A 15,603-nucleotide genomic window follows, 5' to 3' on the forward strand; every position below is an offset into this window, starting at 1 on the left:
CTTTAATCCCAGCACTTGTTAGGCAGAGGCAGGCAGATCTCTTGAGTTCCAGGACAGCCAGGGCTACAAAGAGAAACCCTGTTTTGACAAAAGAGAAGGAAAAAAAAGTGAATGCCAAGCTGAATTAGAGGCACATACCTTTAATCCAAGCACTTGGGAGGCAAAGGCTAGTAGATTCCTGAGTTTGAGGCTAGCCTGGTCTTCATAGTGAGTTTTAGGACAGACCTACATACTGAGATCTTGTCTCCATGTGTATGGATGGGGATGTACTATTCTGGCTGACAAGGACTCTGTTCTTCATGGGAGACAAACCAATTATTTAAGTCTCCAAGACCAGATAGTTTACCAAATGAGTGCTTTTGAAGAACAGGAAAGAGTGTTTGAACTAGAGTCATTCCCACAGTCTGAGTGCTTTATATAGTGGTGATAGCCTGTAGCTGAATGTTTGAGGCCTTGATGAATAGGGAAGCAGCAGAGAGGGTGTGCATGCATGGTAAGTTTATAAAGTACTGAGTAATCAACAACAGGTTCTACCCTGGGGCTCTGGGGAGGAGCAAAAGTGCTTCTACACACAAAGAGATTTGTGTTGCCAATCTACAGGTTTATGTGCGAAGCACAGACTTCGATCGTACTCTCATGAGTGCTGAGGCCAACCTGGCTGGACTCTTCCCTCCCAATGAAGTTCAGCACTTCAACCCTAACATTTCATGGCAGCCTATCCCTGTTCACACTGTGCCCATCACTGAAGACAGGGTAAGACTGGCCAGCCCTTCTTAAGTGGTGAGGGAACAACTATGGTTATAAGCCTATTGATCCCAGACTCCTTCTCTGCCTGTTTCCTCCTTAATTTGTAGTTGCTGAAGTTTCCTTTGGGTCCATGTCCCCGTTATGAGCAGCTGCAGAATGAGACTCGGCAGACACCAGAGTATCAGAACAGAAGTATTCAGAATGCAGTGAGTTGGGGCGTGGGTGTAGGTCATCAGATTGCTCTTTCTCCAGAACAGTGCTGATCTCCTGCTCCGTTTTTTATAGCAATTTCTGAACATGGTGGCCAACGAGACAGGGCTTACAAACGTGACCCTAGAGACCATCTGGAATGTGTATGACACACTCTTTTGTGAGGTGAGCTGACTAAGATGCCTGTTGGGATTGCTCTTCTGTCCTCAACAGGTCCAGGTCTCTAGGGCAATAGAGCACATCGCCTTGATACTACCGTCCCCACTGGGAAGGCCCAGCAAGCCCGTGCTTATGTAACCTAGGAACTTCCCTCATGGGTAAAAAGAACCTCAAAGTGGGAAATGGTTTACTAGTCGTCAGCACTCTGTGCCTTCTCCATCCAGAGCTCAGAGCTGTGAGATTTCTTCTGTGCTGAGTCTGCTCTTCATGCTTGAGCTTCCTTTCCAATGTCTGCCATGGTTGCAGTGGCCCCTCTGCCTCACCTCTCTGCTCTCCTCTTCCTCCCTCATACACACAGGCACCTTCCCCACCTGGGGAAGAAAGCCACCCTTGGAGAGGCTCTGGCCTAGGCCTAGGGAGCTAACCTGCCCGCTGCGATACACAGCAAACCCATGGGCTGCTTCTGCCGCCCTGGGCCTCACCCCAAACCGTGCAGCGTCTGAGCCAGCTAAAGGACTTCAGCTTCCTCTTCCTCTTCGGGATCCACGAGCAAGTACAGAAGGCCCGGCTTCAGGGGGGTGAGTGACAAGGACAACATGCCACTACCCTTTCCTCAGAACTCTCCAGCACTGAAAATCTGCTGTGGGAGCTTCTCACACACTAGGCTGCCTAAGATAATTCTCCCGGCCATCCCTGCTAGTTGCCCAAATCTCCCAGTTGTCTGATATTTAGCTAGAGTCACAGGTCTCACTCTCTATGTAGTTCTGGTCAAGCCAGCTTGAACTCTGTGTGGTCTCACAGAGATCTACTTGCCTCTGCCTCCCAAGGGCTGGGATTAAAGGTGTGTGCTAACCACCTGCCATTCTTTTTAAAGATTTATTTATTTTATCTATATGAGTACACTGTAGCTGTCTTCAGATACACCAGAAGAGGGCATCATATCCTATTACAGATGGTTGTGAGCCACCAAATAGTTGCTGGGAATTGAACTCAGGACCTCTGGAAGAGCAGTCAGCGCTCTTAACCACTGAGCCATCTCTCCAGCCCTGGCCTATCATTCTTACTCTTAAGTCTCACCCATGTTGAAAGACCCTTCCTCTTTTTCCTAACTACATACCTCCCTCCAGAGAATTGCTAAGACTTTTAGAGAAAAGACATGGGGTAATACATGTGCCAGTTACTTTGAGCATTCAGGGGTACCCATTCTCAAACATTTGAGAATGCAGTAGTTTTCAAAGTGTGCATACAGCAGTTGCTCTGGCATAAACCAACATCTTATGTACTATGAAGCAGTCTTAAGTTTACACTGTGTTCATACTGTTAAGTCATGATCAGTGCCTCCTATTCGTTTCTACACCTGTGTTTACATACTAATAGCTTGCTTTATCTGTCTTCTCTATAAACTTGACAGTTCTTAGCAGTAGATGGTATAGAGTTCCAGTATGGTCCCCATGAACTAGAAGAATTCTCTAAGACTAGCATATGATGAGAGAAGCAGATCAGTGATGGTTCAAGACACTGACACTTGGAATTTCTCTTCATCAGGAGTTCTGCTGGCTCAGATATTGAAGAACCTGACCCTAATGGCAACTACCTCTCAATTCCCTAAGCTTCTGGTTTATTCCGCGGTAAGCATCAACCCTATCCCCCTGCTCCTTCCCACCCACCCAACACACAAGTATGAAAACAGGAATTGGGTACTTCCCCCGATCCAGTTCCTGGGATGTGGAGGAGCAACAATCTCATGAGCAGCCCTTCTCCCTTACAGCATGACACTACCCTGGTTGCTCTGCAAATGGCATTGAATGTCTACAATGGGAAGCAAGCTCCCTATGCTTCCTGCCACATATTTGAACTGTACCAGGAAGATAATGGGTAAGTGGGGCTACCAGGTGTCTTCTAAAGAGGCACTGGGATGGCTGAGGGAAACCCAGAGACTCAGTTATGGGCATGGTGAGCATCCCTATCTTGCTTCCTGTCAACTCTCAGGAATTTCTCAGTCGAGATGTACTTTCGGAATGACAGTAAGAAGGCACCCTGGCCTCTGATCCTGCCTGGCTGTCCTCACCGTTGCCCACTGCAGGATTTCCTTCGCCTCACAGAGCCTGTCATACCCAAGGACTGGCAGAAGGAGTGCCAGCTAGCAAATGATACTGCAGACACAGGTGAGCTGCCACCCGCTTCTGTATTACCCATACCTGGGACAGTTCAGGTCACATGCAGAAATCTTCAGGGAGCAGATATATTTGCAGCCATCTTCCTGCCTTTCCCTGCACAGCCTCCTTAAGCCTAAGACCATATTTATGTACTCTCTCCATTCTTCACCCTCAGGTGATATTCTAATCACTGAGAAATAAGCATTACCAGGAGAGGACTGTCATTCTCCCACCCCATCTATCAGCTTACCTGCTGATGTAAGATAGTATTCAGGTGCAGCCTCTCCACTTAGCCTGTGTCAGTCTCTTCTCCCATTTACTAGGATCATGGTCTCTTCTCTGGATAAGTTGCATTGCAAAGCTTAACAAAGACTTCTGAGACTCACTTCTGTGGTCTCACTTTCTGATCTCTTTGAGGGCTCCTTTAAAGAGTTGCCTACATTCTGGCTTTACTTCTTCAGACTTTTTATCTCAGACTTGATCTTAAACAATTTTGTATCACCTTTTGCTGCAATGAAACTGTTGCCAAAATAATCAATTCTTAGTCAGCTTCTCTCACCTTCTTCTTATATATAATCAATTATATATATATATATATATATATATATATATATATATATATATATATATATATATATAATCAATTCTTAGTCTTCTTATATATAATCAATATATATATATATAATCAATTCTTAGTCAGCTTCTCTCAGCACAGTTGCCATTTCTTCCTTAAACACATTTTTTTTTAAGTGTTGTAAACACAGCTCAGTAGTAGAATCCATGGCTAGCATGTATAAAGTCCTGGATTCCCTCCCCGACTGCACTGCAATACAGTAACCACCATTCTCAGGACTTCAGTTTTTTGTTTTTTTTTACTCACTACAAATTCCTTACTATTTTCCCCGTCTCTAAATAATGAATGGCCTGAGGCTTATCTCTACCCCCTTTCCTATCTGTCCTGACTCCCAAGCCATCTCATCCAATCTCATGGCTTTCCTACCTCATCTCTATGGTAAGTTAAGTTCCACTTTTGTAATATGCTTAGATTTAGAACTTCTGAGCTAGGCTTTCCCCAGCTGCCTCTTCTCTCCATGGATGTCACATGAGGCATCTACGTTGTGTCTAAAACAGCATCTCTTTTCAGATCTACTTGTTTATCTTACAATTGTCAATGTAATGGGTGCTACATTAGTCTCATAGTCACACCGTGAACCATTAGGCATTATCTTCCTGATACCCTGCCACCCAGTCACTAGCAGATTGTTCTGCTTCTCAGATGTTGAGCTCTCGCCTCTCCAGTCTAATACTATCAGTTCTTGCCTTAACTGCTCAAAAACTATTCTTGCCCTTACCAATATCAAGACAGCAGAATTCATTTCTTAAGAAATATAAATAAATTGAGGCTAGGTGTGCAGCTCAGTTGGTAGGGCACTTGATCTACCACCTAAACTACAAAAAGAACCCCTTAATTGAATTCCCAGCACTGCATAAACTGGGTGTGGTGGTGCACACATCTAATTCCAGCACTCAGGTGGGGGGAAGAGGATCAGAAGTTCAAGGTCATCCTTTACTACACAGTCAATTTTGAGACAGTCTGGGCTACAGGAGACCATGTCTGTTTGTTTGTTTTTAAAATGTGCATGTATTAATCTCACCCCAGACCCAGGTTCTCTACCATGACTGCCCTGCCTCTGCTTGGCCTGGATGTCTTCTGTTTCCTAGTGCCCCTTGCATACTCAGCTCCATCTTGCTGAATCCAGAACACCAAGCCTGTTCTCCTATCAGATGTGTCCTCCTACCCCTACTCCATGTCTCTGCTCTCATCTGTTTTACTTCTTTGTTTTGTTTTCGAGACAGGGTTTCTCTGTGTAGCTCTGGCTGTCCTGGAACTCACTTTGTAGACCAGGCCGGCCTCATGTTTTACTTCTTGATCCCAGGTCTGGTCCTATTTCCTCAGTGATTTCTGACTGATCTTATTCATGTAGCATCAATAATGTGTCATTACCATGGAATGCTTGCTTGTTTACTGGATCTCTTCTCTAGAATGCACACTCCAGGAGCAGGCTGTCTTGCCCACCTCTGTATTTCCATTTTGTCAGCAGCCCCTGGCTTGGGGTAGGTGCTCTGCATTTGTGGAATGAATACTAACTCTGCCTTTCTCTTCCTCTCCCCTGCCCAGAGGTAATTGTGGCATTGGCTGTCTGTGGCTCCATCCTCTTCCTTCTCATAGTGTTGCTCCTCACCATCCTCTTCCGGATGCAGGCCCAGCCTCCTGGCTACCACCATGTTGCAGACAGGGAAGACCATGCTTGACAACCACTCAGTCCCCTTCCCTCTGCCTCCTAGGGGAGGTGGGCTGAGTCCTCGCTCCTGACCATTGCTGATCCCAGCCCAGGGACAGGGTTAGCCTTCCTGATTACCTACGCCCAAATGAATGAGTGAGGCTCGGCTGGGTGTGCGGCACCTGGGGCTCACCATCTTCATGCCTGATGTTTACCGTGTACTGTGTTGGACACTGGCTTTCTCTAAATGGGATTTGCCTCTTCTATATTCCCTAAGGACTTGAGATGCAGACAAGCATTCAGATTTCACTCAAGACCTGGGACTAAAAAACAAAACAACAAAACCCCCATGAAAACCTGAAGAAGCTGGTACTTGATCTGCCTTGCTCTTCCACCGAGCCTTGCTCTTTATCTTCTAGCCCATATCTTTGGCAAATGGCTTGGAGGACATTGTCCCTTGGTACTTTTTTAGAGGCAAAAACTGCAAATCACTAGGAGTATAAAATATGGCTATCAAGAACTCGGGTCATCCAACAGCAAAGTCATCCTTTGGCTGAGGCTACCGTCAGTGTCAACCACAGGCAGGTCTGAAGGATACTTGGGCTGTACCTGGATGACAGTGGGAGGACACAGGTAGGAGTGAAACACATGGAATCATGAGGTGACTCTCCTCAGCTGGGCTGGACTCTTCAGGGACCGTACACCTTGACCGTGGCCCCAAATAGGGCTGAAGTAGCTCCGAGGAAATGAAGGTTTTGACTGTGAGTGCTGGTTCTGTGCCTTTTTTCCCTTCCCCATTTCTGACATCCAAGAAGCACTCTTACCAGGTCAGTACTAGATCTACTCAGAAACCCTGTTGGGCTTTTGGGTTTTTAGTTAGATACAAAGGATATGCTTTTATTGGCCATGCTAAAATTGAACATAAAAGTTTTAAAATTCTCTGGTTATTTTGCTCCTATACATCAGAAAAAAGAAAAGTACCTTGGCTCTAGCATAAACTTGGCCTCCAGGCTAGATATAGCTGGGACCCTGAGCGTAGCTGGTTTACTCTTTAATTTTCTGGAGCAAAATCTAGAGCAGTAACATGTCAGCATCCTAGTCCCACAGTATCCCTTGTCACAAGTGTCCCTGCTCCAACCCTAAGAATTGGGTACTTTTGGCCTATTAACAAACAGCTGCCACTCCTCACAGAATGTGTTCCCATCTGTGGGGTCCAGTATTGCTGTCCCACACCATCTTCATAGTCTTTCATGATCTTTCTGTGACCCATCTTCCTCTTGGCTCCAAATGAGAATATGATAACCTAGAAGAAACAAGAAGTCTGAATGACACCTTCTGTTGCTGGTCTGTCTCAGAGGTTGGGGCTGTCTTGGGGAACTAACAGACTGACATTGCCATGACTAAAATAAAACCAGATGGGTGACCTAGGCCAGATACCACTGTCTCCAAGATATATTTACTGCCCACTGCCCTGGGACGAATAGGGCAGAGCTACGGTGAATTCAGCCTCCACTGCAGCCTCGGATAGGGCCAGGCTTAGACAGTTTGAGATACAGTTGCTTTTACTCACCCATAGTAGAGGCCAGTGTGTCTCCCATAGGATTGAACTCATTGAGCTACAAAAGTAAGAGTATCGGTGTGAAGCTGGGTTGAAGGCAGTACAGAGGCAGTAAATGGGGACTACTTCTAATGAGAAATTCCCTGCTTCCTCCCATCACTGTTTGGGGGCCCAAGTCTCACCGAAGTAATACCGGAGTATCCTGGATCATAGAGCTGACACATCATCTTCCCTGAGCTTCCATCAAACACATCTATTGTCCTTAGTTCATAGGGAACACAACTTTTAAGATTAGGATCTGGGTATCGGCCCACAACAATGAGGTTGTGCCGTGAATGCCAGGTCGCCTAGGAAACAGAGAGGTCAGTCAGAATTTAAAGTATTTTTTGGAGTTAGGGACGAGGACTTGGTTGGTATAAGTACACTTGAGTTTGGATCCCCAGCATTCCTATACAAATCTTGTCCTGATGCACCTGAATTCCAGCTGGGGGTGGAGACAGGATGCCCAGAACTTGCTAGCTATCTACTCCAGCCAAATCAGTGGGTTCCAGGTACAGTGAGAAACCGTTTCAAAAATAAGATGGAGAACAACTGAGAAAGACACCTGCTGTCAACCTCTAGCCTTCACACACAAAGTATTTTTTAAGGGCTGGATATCCAGTTCTGTGGCAGAGCACCTATATAGCATACACAAGGCTGTATGTTTGATCGCAGAATCTCACACACAGGCCAGCCTGGTCTGCACAGAAACCCTGTCTTGAAAAAACAAAAGTCTGAACAAGGATAATGGGAAAACATTTGTTAAGAGCCAGAGGTGTTAAGTGGTAAAGATCTTACTTAGCATGCACAAGTGTTCAGTCCCCAGAATTGCAAAAAAAAAAAAAAACAAAAATGCCCAAGTTGGTATCATCTTAAGAAACTGCAAGAGAAAAGCTGGGCTGTGGTGGTGCACGCCTTTAATCCCAGCACTTGGGAGGCAGAGGCAAGCGGATTTGAGTTCGAGGCCAGCCTGGTCTACAAAGTGAGTTCCAGGACAGCAAGGGCTACACAGAGAAACTGTCTTGAAAAAAAAAGAGAGAGAAAGAGAGAGAGAGAAAGAAAGAAACTATAAGAGAGGAGCTAGAGAGATGACTCAGTGGTTAAGAACACATGCTATTCTTGCAGAGGGAACCTGAGTTTAATTCCTAGTACCTACATGCCAGCTCATAACTGTCTGTAACTCCACTTCCAGGTGATACAGTGCCCTCTTCTGGACTATATACATACACAGTGAGTGTATATGACAATATATGTATATATGCATATTTTTCTCTTTTTTTAACAGCTCATAGGTCAAGAAGAATCCAATACTGCATATAAGACAAGTATGAGGGCTGACTAGATCACTCAGCAGATAAAGGCATCTGATCCCAACCAAGCCTGATAACCTGAGTTTGATCCCCAGAGTCCATGTTGTGGGAGGGAAAAACCAACTCTGCCCACTGTGGCATGAGGGTATAGGCACACACATAACATTAATAAATAAAAGTGGTTTTGGTTTTTAAAAGACTTCTCTGTGTAAACCTGGCTGCCCTGGTTTACATAGTCAGGCTAGCCAGGACTATTGCATATGTAGGAGGGGACTTAAAAGTGAGTTGCCCTACATTGTACATACTTGCTTTCCAGGTCCTTAGGATGCCTCAGACCTTTTCTCTTCTTTTATTTTAAAGATATTTTAAAACCGATTTTTGTATATATCTTACTCTATGTACTCCTGGCTGTCCTGAAACTTGCTCTGTAGATCCAGATGGCCTCAAACTACTGGGATTAAAGGCATGAACCACCACCACCACCTGGTAAAGACTTATTTCTTATATGCGTGAGTATTTTGCTTGCATGTATGTAAGTATACTATAAGTTAAGTACGACGGCAGAGACCAGAAAAGGGCACTGGAAGAAGAGTTAGAGGTAGTTGTGAGCTAGCATGTAGGTACTGGGATTTAAACTCAGGTCCTCTGAAAGAACAGCATTGTTTTTAATCACTGAGCCATCTCTCTAGCTCCTTTCCTGCAGTTTCTTAAGGTGATACCAACTTGGGCATTTTTGTTTTGTTGTTTGTTTGTTTGTTTGTTTTTGTAATTCTGGGGCTGAACCTTTGTGCATGCTAGGCACGGTCTTAACCACTGAGCACCTCTGGCTCTTAACAAATGTTTTTCCACCAGCCTTGTTCAGATCTTTTGGAGGAAGGATGCTGGGGAGGGGGGTTGGATCTTTTGTTGTTGTTGTTGTTTTGTTTGTTTTTTCTACCAAGACAATTTCTCTGTGTAGCCCTGGTTGTCCTGGAACTCCCTCTGCAGACCAGGCTGGCTTCAAACTCAGAGATCTGCCTGCCTCTGTCTCTTAAGTGTTAATATTGGAGGTGTTTACTATTATTGCCAAGCAACCTTATTTAGACTTTAACCTAAGAGATAAACCTATAACAGAACAAAAAGCCTCTGGTAAACACCACCAAAGGACTTAGGTTCTGAAGTGGCTCCACTACTAATCTTCCTCTATCCATGCATAACAAAGACTTGGATATAAAGTTACTGGTATGAAGGGAAAAGGAAAGAAAACCTTCATTCCCTAGACCATACCACTCAAAACAAATCTAGCAGGGTTTTTTTGTGATAGAATTGAATTAGGCTTTTCCTAATTTCAAGACAGTTCTTGATTTTTATGAGACAGAGGTTATACTGTGTAGCCCAGCAATCCTAAAATCGACAATCCTTCCTCAACCTGAAGTGCTAGGATTATACTTTGTGCCCCTTGCATGGCTTTAAGGCAGTTTTGAAGGAAGAAAGAGAAGATCAAGAGAAGAGGGGCTTGAGAGACAACTCAATGGTTAAATGCACTGGCTCTTTCAGAGGACATAGGTTTCCTAGCACCTACAATGTTAGCTCACAATCATCTGTAACTCCAGTTTCATGAGATCCCATGCCCTCTTACCTCCAAGGGCACATATGCACATGGTACACAGACATGTATGCAGATAAAACGTCCATACATGCACCTGGAGAGATGGCTCAATGGTTAAGAGCACTCACTGCTCCTTCAAAGGTCCTGAGTTCAATTCCCAGCACCCACATGACAGCTCACAACTGTCTGATGCCATCTTCAGGTGTACAGATGTACATAAAGAAAGTACCCATCTCTCACTATATATATATATATATTCTCTTTATATATATATATATATATAATATGATCTATATATATCTCTTAAAGAGAAAAAAGTAACCCATACACATTAAATAAATGATATTTAAGAGAAAATTGGTACGTGCAGTGGCTTGGAAGTAGTTGCAGAAACAAAAATAGATGTTGTCATCAATGGATATGATGGGACAGAAGAGCACCCAGCCTAGCAAGAGCGATAACTGGCTGTGAACTCCTGCTTCTACCCCCCAGGTGCCAGAATTACCAGTGTATACTACCACACCTGATAATTTATGTATGCCATCATGGTACCCCTAATATTTTGCATACTAGGTAAACACTCTACTACTGAGCAACAGCCTCAGAAAAATCCTTTTGTGTGCATGTGACAGAATCTCAATATGTAGTCATGGCTGGCCTTGAACGCACATAGATCCGCCTGCCTCTGCCTCCCACGTGCAGGGATTAAAGGCATGTGCCACAATACCTGGCTTCAGAAGAATTCTTAATATTGCTTATTATTGGTTTTGATTTGAAGTATGTGAGATACTAAGCTTTATTTAAAAGTGTTTATGAAGTACTTATCATGGTGTCAGGTGTTTTATGTATCCTGACTCATCTTCACAAAACCCTACCAGTTAGGTACATCTTACAGAAGAAACAGAGGTCTAAATTGGGAAACTAAGGGTCATATTTCTATTGTTAGAAACCACTTAAACCTGTAAGGAAATCCAATAATGTTAGGTTAGTTTATGGGTCAGCTGCAAAACATGGAAACTGAAACAGAAGGCAGAGCAAAAGATCAAGGTCATAGAAAATGCCCACAGTAAGATCGATGCTAGGCTGAAAAGTTTAGAAAGTTAGCTGATAAGATATACTAAGAAAACTCAGTGGGTACTTGGTGTGGATGTTGGTGCATGCCTTTAACACCAGACACTTGGGAAGCAGAAGCAGATGATCTCTACTAGGTCAAGACTAGCTTAGTCTATGTAGCAAATTCTAGGTTAGCCAGGGATACATAGTAAGACCTTACCTCAAAAAGACAGAACTCTTAATGGAATTACAGAAATGGGATAAAAGGAAAAGATAAAGCCAAAGGATTAAGGGGCCTATTTTGTGTCAGTTATTCTGAGATTGTAGGCTGTGTATGTGACCCTTCCCCCAACATGGAAAGATCTGTCCCCTTCCCATAATGACAGATCCCTTTCTCTTGTCACTCACCTTGATGGGTGTGAGGTGCTGAAAATGGCGGTGAGGGTGGGAGATCAGATTCAGGGGGCTATCCCACTGGGAGGCAGAGTAAACCCGAATCTCATTGTTCTGGTCAGTAGTCAGGAGCCGAGCTCCATCTGGGCTAAAACAAGCTGACAAAGTGAAAAGCCCTTAAGCTGAAGGAAGCCTCAGCCCCTGGTATCCTGATCTTCCAAAATACCTTTCCTTTCTAGGTAGGGGAGGAGAGATCAATCTGAACTATGAACAAAACTACCATGGCAACTCCACTGCCAAAGGAGCGGTCGGAGCCAGAAAGGGTCCTACACACCATTGACCTGATGGCTGGTGGTGAGAAAGACAGGGCACATAAGGAAGATGGGGTTTGGGATGTCACACCTGCATTGACAGGATGCCTGTGAGGCAGTGAGTAGAGGAAGCTGTCTTTCCCTTTAATTTGGCGCAGGTCCCAAATCTTCACTGTTTGATCTATGGAGGCTGTGGCCAGAAGCCAATCACAGCAGGGATTCAGGGCCACGTGGGCTACTTTCTTCTTGTGCATTCGGAGGTTCCAAAGCTACAGAGAAAAGTTTGGTTCAGGTGTTGAACCAAAGAGGGGTGAGGGGATGGGGCGTGGGCCACACAGTACCCACCTCCTTGCCATCTGTGCTCAACAGGATCACATGTCCCATATTGTCTCCTGTAACCACCACTCTGCTCTTGGCAGAAACATCAAGGCTGCAAAACCAGACCCTAGAGGGAGAGAGTGTGCTGTAAGACCCTTCGAGACTGAGATAGTCTGTTTAGTCACTGTGACAACTCCAGTATCAAGTATTTGTTGAATCAGTGAGTAACTGTCTTACTATAAATTTCCAGTGGAGGGTTTTCAGCCTTGTTTACCTTGCAGAAAAGGGCTGTGAAAGAGTACAGAAAGAGTTGACAGAACTCAGAAATGTGTCCAGTTATTGCTGAGCCCAGAATCCTCAGCTAGTTCCTGGAACCTCAGAGCAAGAATACAAATTACAAGGCTAGCTTGCTCCCCACAGCCCAGGAATGAAGAGTTTTATTTACTATTCCCACTCATCACTCCTCAGTCTTTGCACCAAAGGAGAGGGCAAAGCAAACAGGAACTGTTCAGCGGAGCTCCTCGAAGCTGGCTAGACGTGAACATCTGTCCCCTTCTGAGCATTTAGGGAAAAAAAAAAAAAATCAAAGACTACCAGAACCTTTTTACTCTCGAAAACTATGTGAGAAAAAAGAGACTCAAGAAGCAGGTATTTCATGGATGCTGATTCGAAGCCAAGAGAACTCCAAGTCCATCTAGTCCCCTCTCCTGATGTTGTTCTCAACCTTATGGGACAGCCCAGAATAATAACCAAGCTGCTTAGACTCACTGCACACACCCACATATCATCCTTAGCAAAACTGTGTCTCTGGCTAGACATCAAAGTGGCCTGCATGTGTAATTTCTCCAGCCACTTATTCTTAGGAGGATTCTTCCACCTGTTAACACTGCCACCAAGGAGACAGCAAGGCCATTACATCCCGGAAAATGGAGGGCAATAACATTGCACTTCTTTTTTTTTCTTTCCTGCCCCCCTTTTTTCTTTCTTTTCTTAAGATAGGCCCTCACTATGTAGTTCTAGACGGACCCAGCTGACTTAGAGCTCATAGTGATCCACAAGCCTCTGCCTCCCAAGTGCTGCCATTAAAGGTAAATACCACCACACGTGGCTAAACTTGTCCTTGATTCCTGCTCTACTCTGTAAATACCTTTCCAAGCAAAATACCATGTTGATTTATCCTGTGAAAGTAAAGGTCTAATTTAATACAGCTATAACTTACAGAAGTAATTAAGCCCTTCCATCAAAGACAAGAGCTAAGGATCCAGAATGCCTTCCTAGTGTAACGACCCACTCAGGTCAAAGTCAGAGCCACCAGAATCTAAGGAGGAAAAGGAATGGTGCAAAGTGGCTAAGATCCCTGTCTTCCCTGTGCTGGGCCAAAGTGACAGAAACAGAACTGGGTATGTTCTCAGCAAACTGCATCTAGAGCTTAGAAGCCATTTCCCTTACAAGTTAACTACTCACTTGCAAGAGTTTGAGCTGGTATAAACTCTGAGAATGTTGCCTTTAAAATCCTGCAGCCTGGTTGTTCCCTCCATTGAGGAGGCAAAAAACTGGTTGGTATTGAGATGGTTAAACTTCAGCCCAGTGATGCTTCCTCCAGCTCCAATCTAACATAAGGAAGGAAAAAGCCAGTGAGTAATGATGGGCCAGAAGTGCGGGGCCGGGTCTGGGCACCCAGACAGCACCGAGGCAGCAACACCAAGGCCAGCTTAGATACCTCACATTAGAATATCTGTTTTTAAGGCTTTATTTTGACTTTTATATTGTCGATTAAGAGGTAGTAAATATGACTGGTTCTGGTACACGGCTCTTCGAATTTCAACACACACAAATATCTGAATAGCCTAGCCACCCCCAAAATTAAGATGCAAACATTGACTTCATAAAAACTCCCTCATGCTGCCCTACTTTATCACATTTCTGGCTTACATTCTCACGTTCAAACCTTGGAAACCGCAGCATGCTCTTGTTATAAGAGCTTCAGCTCAAAAAAAAGCGATGTTTGGTGGACAGGGAACTATCTGTATTCTTTCCTGTCCTTCCAGACATTTTAAGCAGTGATGACACAACTGAGCCTGGAGGTCTAGGAAGTGTAAGAACACTTGCCTAGTATGCACAAGGCCCTGGGTTTGACCCCCAACTACACACATCCTCCCCACCCCCTACAAATTAGAAAAGTGGGGAGTAACACCTATGGCTTAACATTTATTAAGAGGCTAGAGAGATGGCTTCATGGTGAAGAGCACCTACTGCTGTTTGGAGTTCAGTTCCTAGCATCTACATAAGATGGCTCAAACTGCATATAACTCCAACTCCAGGGCATCCAATACCCTCTTCTGGCCTCCTGTACACAAGGCATACATGCATGTATACACACATACACACACATACACACACACACACACACACACACACATACACACACATACACACACAAACACACAAATAAATAAATAACCAACCAACCAACCAACCAAGCCAGGAATAGGAGCACACACCATTAGCCAGCAGTTGAGAGGCAGAACAGATCTCCGATTTCAAGGCCTACTTGGTCTACATAGTGAGTTTCAGGACTATATATAGTTCCAGGGCTAATAGACTGTCTCAAATAAAGTAACAAATACAGTAAGAGCTAAAGCCAGGCAGTGATGTACATGCCTTTAATCCCAGCATTGAGTAGAAAGAGACAGGTAGATTTCTGTTTGTTTGAGGCCAGCCTGTTCTACAAAGCTGGTTCCAGGTGAGCCAGAGCTGTTATACAGAGAAACCCTGTTTTGAAAGGAGAGAGGGGAAAGGGAGGGAGAGAAGGAGGGAGGAAGGGGAGGGGAGGAGGGAGGGAGGAGAGAGAGAGTGAGAGAGAGAGGAGGAGGAGGAGGAAGAGGAGGAGGAGGAGAAGGAGAAGGAGAAGGAGAAGGAGAAGGAGAAGAAGAAGAAGAAGAAGAAGAAGAAGAAGAAAGAAGGAAAAGGAGGAGGAGGAGGGAGGGAGGAAAGAAAAGAAAGAGAGAGAGAAAGAGAGAAAAAAGAGAAAAAGAGAGAGAAAAAAGAGAGAAAGAGAGAGAGAGAAAGAAAGAGAGAGAAAGAAAGAAAGAAAGAAAGAAAGAAAGAAAGCAAGCAAGCAAGCAAGCAAGCAAGCGAGCTGGTCATATACCAAGCACTGTTTTAAGAACTTGGCATCTTCAGGAGATCTTTTTCCACTTCTTATACTGCTGTAAAAGCCTCTAACTTTGAACAAGGTCATCAATATAACAAACACTTAACTGACTTAATATACTGGCATGCTCTGGTTTTGTTTTGTTTTTAGATAGGGTCTCTAGATAGATAGCGCTGTAGCCCTGGAGAGTCTGGAACTCAGATATCTGCATACCTGTGCCCCCTCAGGGCCAGGATTGAAGGTGTGCCACCACTCCCAGCTATAAGAATGTGCTAACCAGTTGTCCATTGTCTCTTAAACCTTTGCTGCTAGTAAGACAATTTAC

At 44.5% G+C, this 15,603-nt stretch overlaps 2 protein-coding genes across 8 annotated transcripts in view; one reads left to right on the top strand and one right to left on the bottom strand.

Annotated features, from left to right (window-relative positions):
* Acp2 (acid phosphatase 2, lysosomal) overlaps nucleotides 1-8,943 on the top strand; it is an 11,287-nt gene extending 2,344 nt beyond the window's left edge. For 2 of the 4 annotated variants that reach the window (NM_001357067.1, NM_007387.2), the window contains exons 4-11: nucleotides 601-753; nucleotides 855-953; nucleotides 1,033-1,122; nucleotides 1,562-1,694; nucleotides 2,662-2,744; nucleotides 2,885-2,991; nucleotides 3,106-3,281; nucleotides 5,452-8,943. In NM_001357067.1, the coding sequence (NP_001343996.1) occupies nucleotides 601-753; nucleotides 855-953; nucleotides 1,033-1,122; nucleotides 1,562-1,694; nucleotides 2,662-2,744; nucleotides 2,885-2,991; nucleotides 3,106-3,281; nucleotides 5,452-5,618 (1,008 nt within the window). In that variant the 3' untranslated portion in view covers nucleotides 5,619-8,943. Of the gene's footprint in view, nucleotides 1-600; nucleotides 754-854; nucleotides 954-1,032; nucleotides 1,123-1,474; nucleotides 1,695-2,661; nucleotides 2,745-2,884; nucleotides 2,992-3,105; nucleotides 3,282-5,451 lie in introns of all 4 variants that reach the window. The other 2 variants (XR_003950055.1, XM_011239257.3) reach the window with 2 other exon arrangements.
* Ddb2 (damage specific DNA binding protein 2) overlaps nucleotides 6,390-15,603 on the bottom strand; it is a 25,588-nt gene continuing 16,374 nt past the window's right edge. The window contains exons 4-10 of one of the 4 annotated variants that reach the window (NM_028119.5): nucleotides 13,589-13,734; nucleotides 12,152-12,251; nucleotides 11,898-12,075; nucleotides 11,511-11,653; nucleotides 7,295-7,459; nucleotides 7,125-7,170; nucleotides 6,424-6,857 (exon numbers count right to left, since the gene is read on the bottom strand). In NM_028119.5, the coding sequence (NP_082395.2) occupies nucleotides 6,793-6,857; nucleotides 7,125-7,170; nucleotides 7,295-7,459; nucleotides 11,511-11,653; nucleotides 11,898-12,075; nucleotides 12,152-12,251; nucleotides 13,589-13,734 (843 nt within the window). In that variant the 3' untranslated portion in view covers nucleotides 6,424-6,792. Of the gene's footprint in view, nucleotides 6,858-7,124; nucleotides 7,171-7,294; nucleotides 7,460-11,510; nucleotides 11,654-11,897; nucleotides 12,076-12,151; nucleotides 12,252-13,588; nucleotides 13,735-15,603 lie in introns of those variants that run through there. The other 3 variants (XR_374383.3, XR_001780206.1, NM_001362705.1) reach the window with 3 other exon arrangements.

Source organism: Mus musculus, chromosome 2 (assembly GCF_000001635.26).
Source record: "Mus musculus strain C57BL/6J chromosome 2, GRCm38.p6 C57BL/6J".
Taxonomy (NCBI): Eukaryota; Metazoa; Chordata; class Mammalia; order Rodentia; family Muridae; genus Mus; species Mus musculus.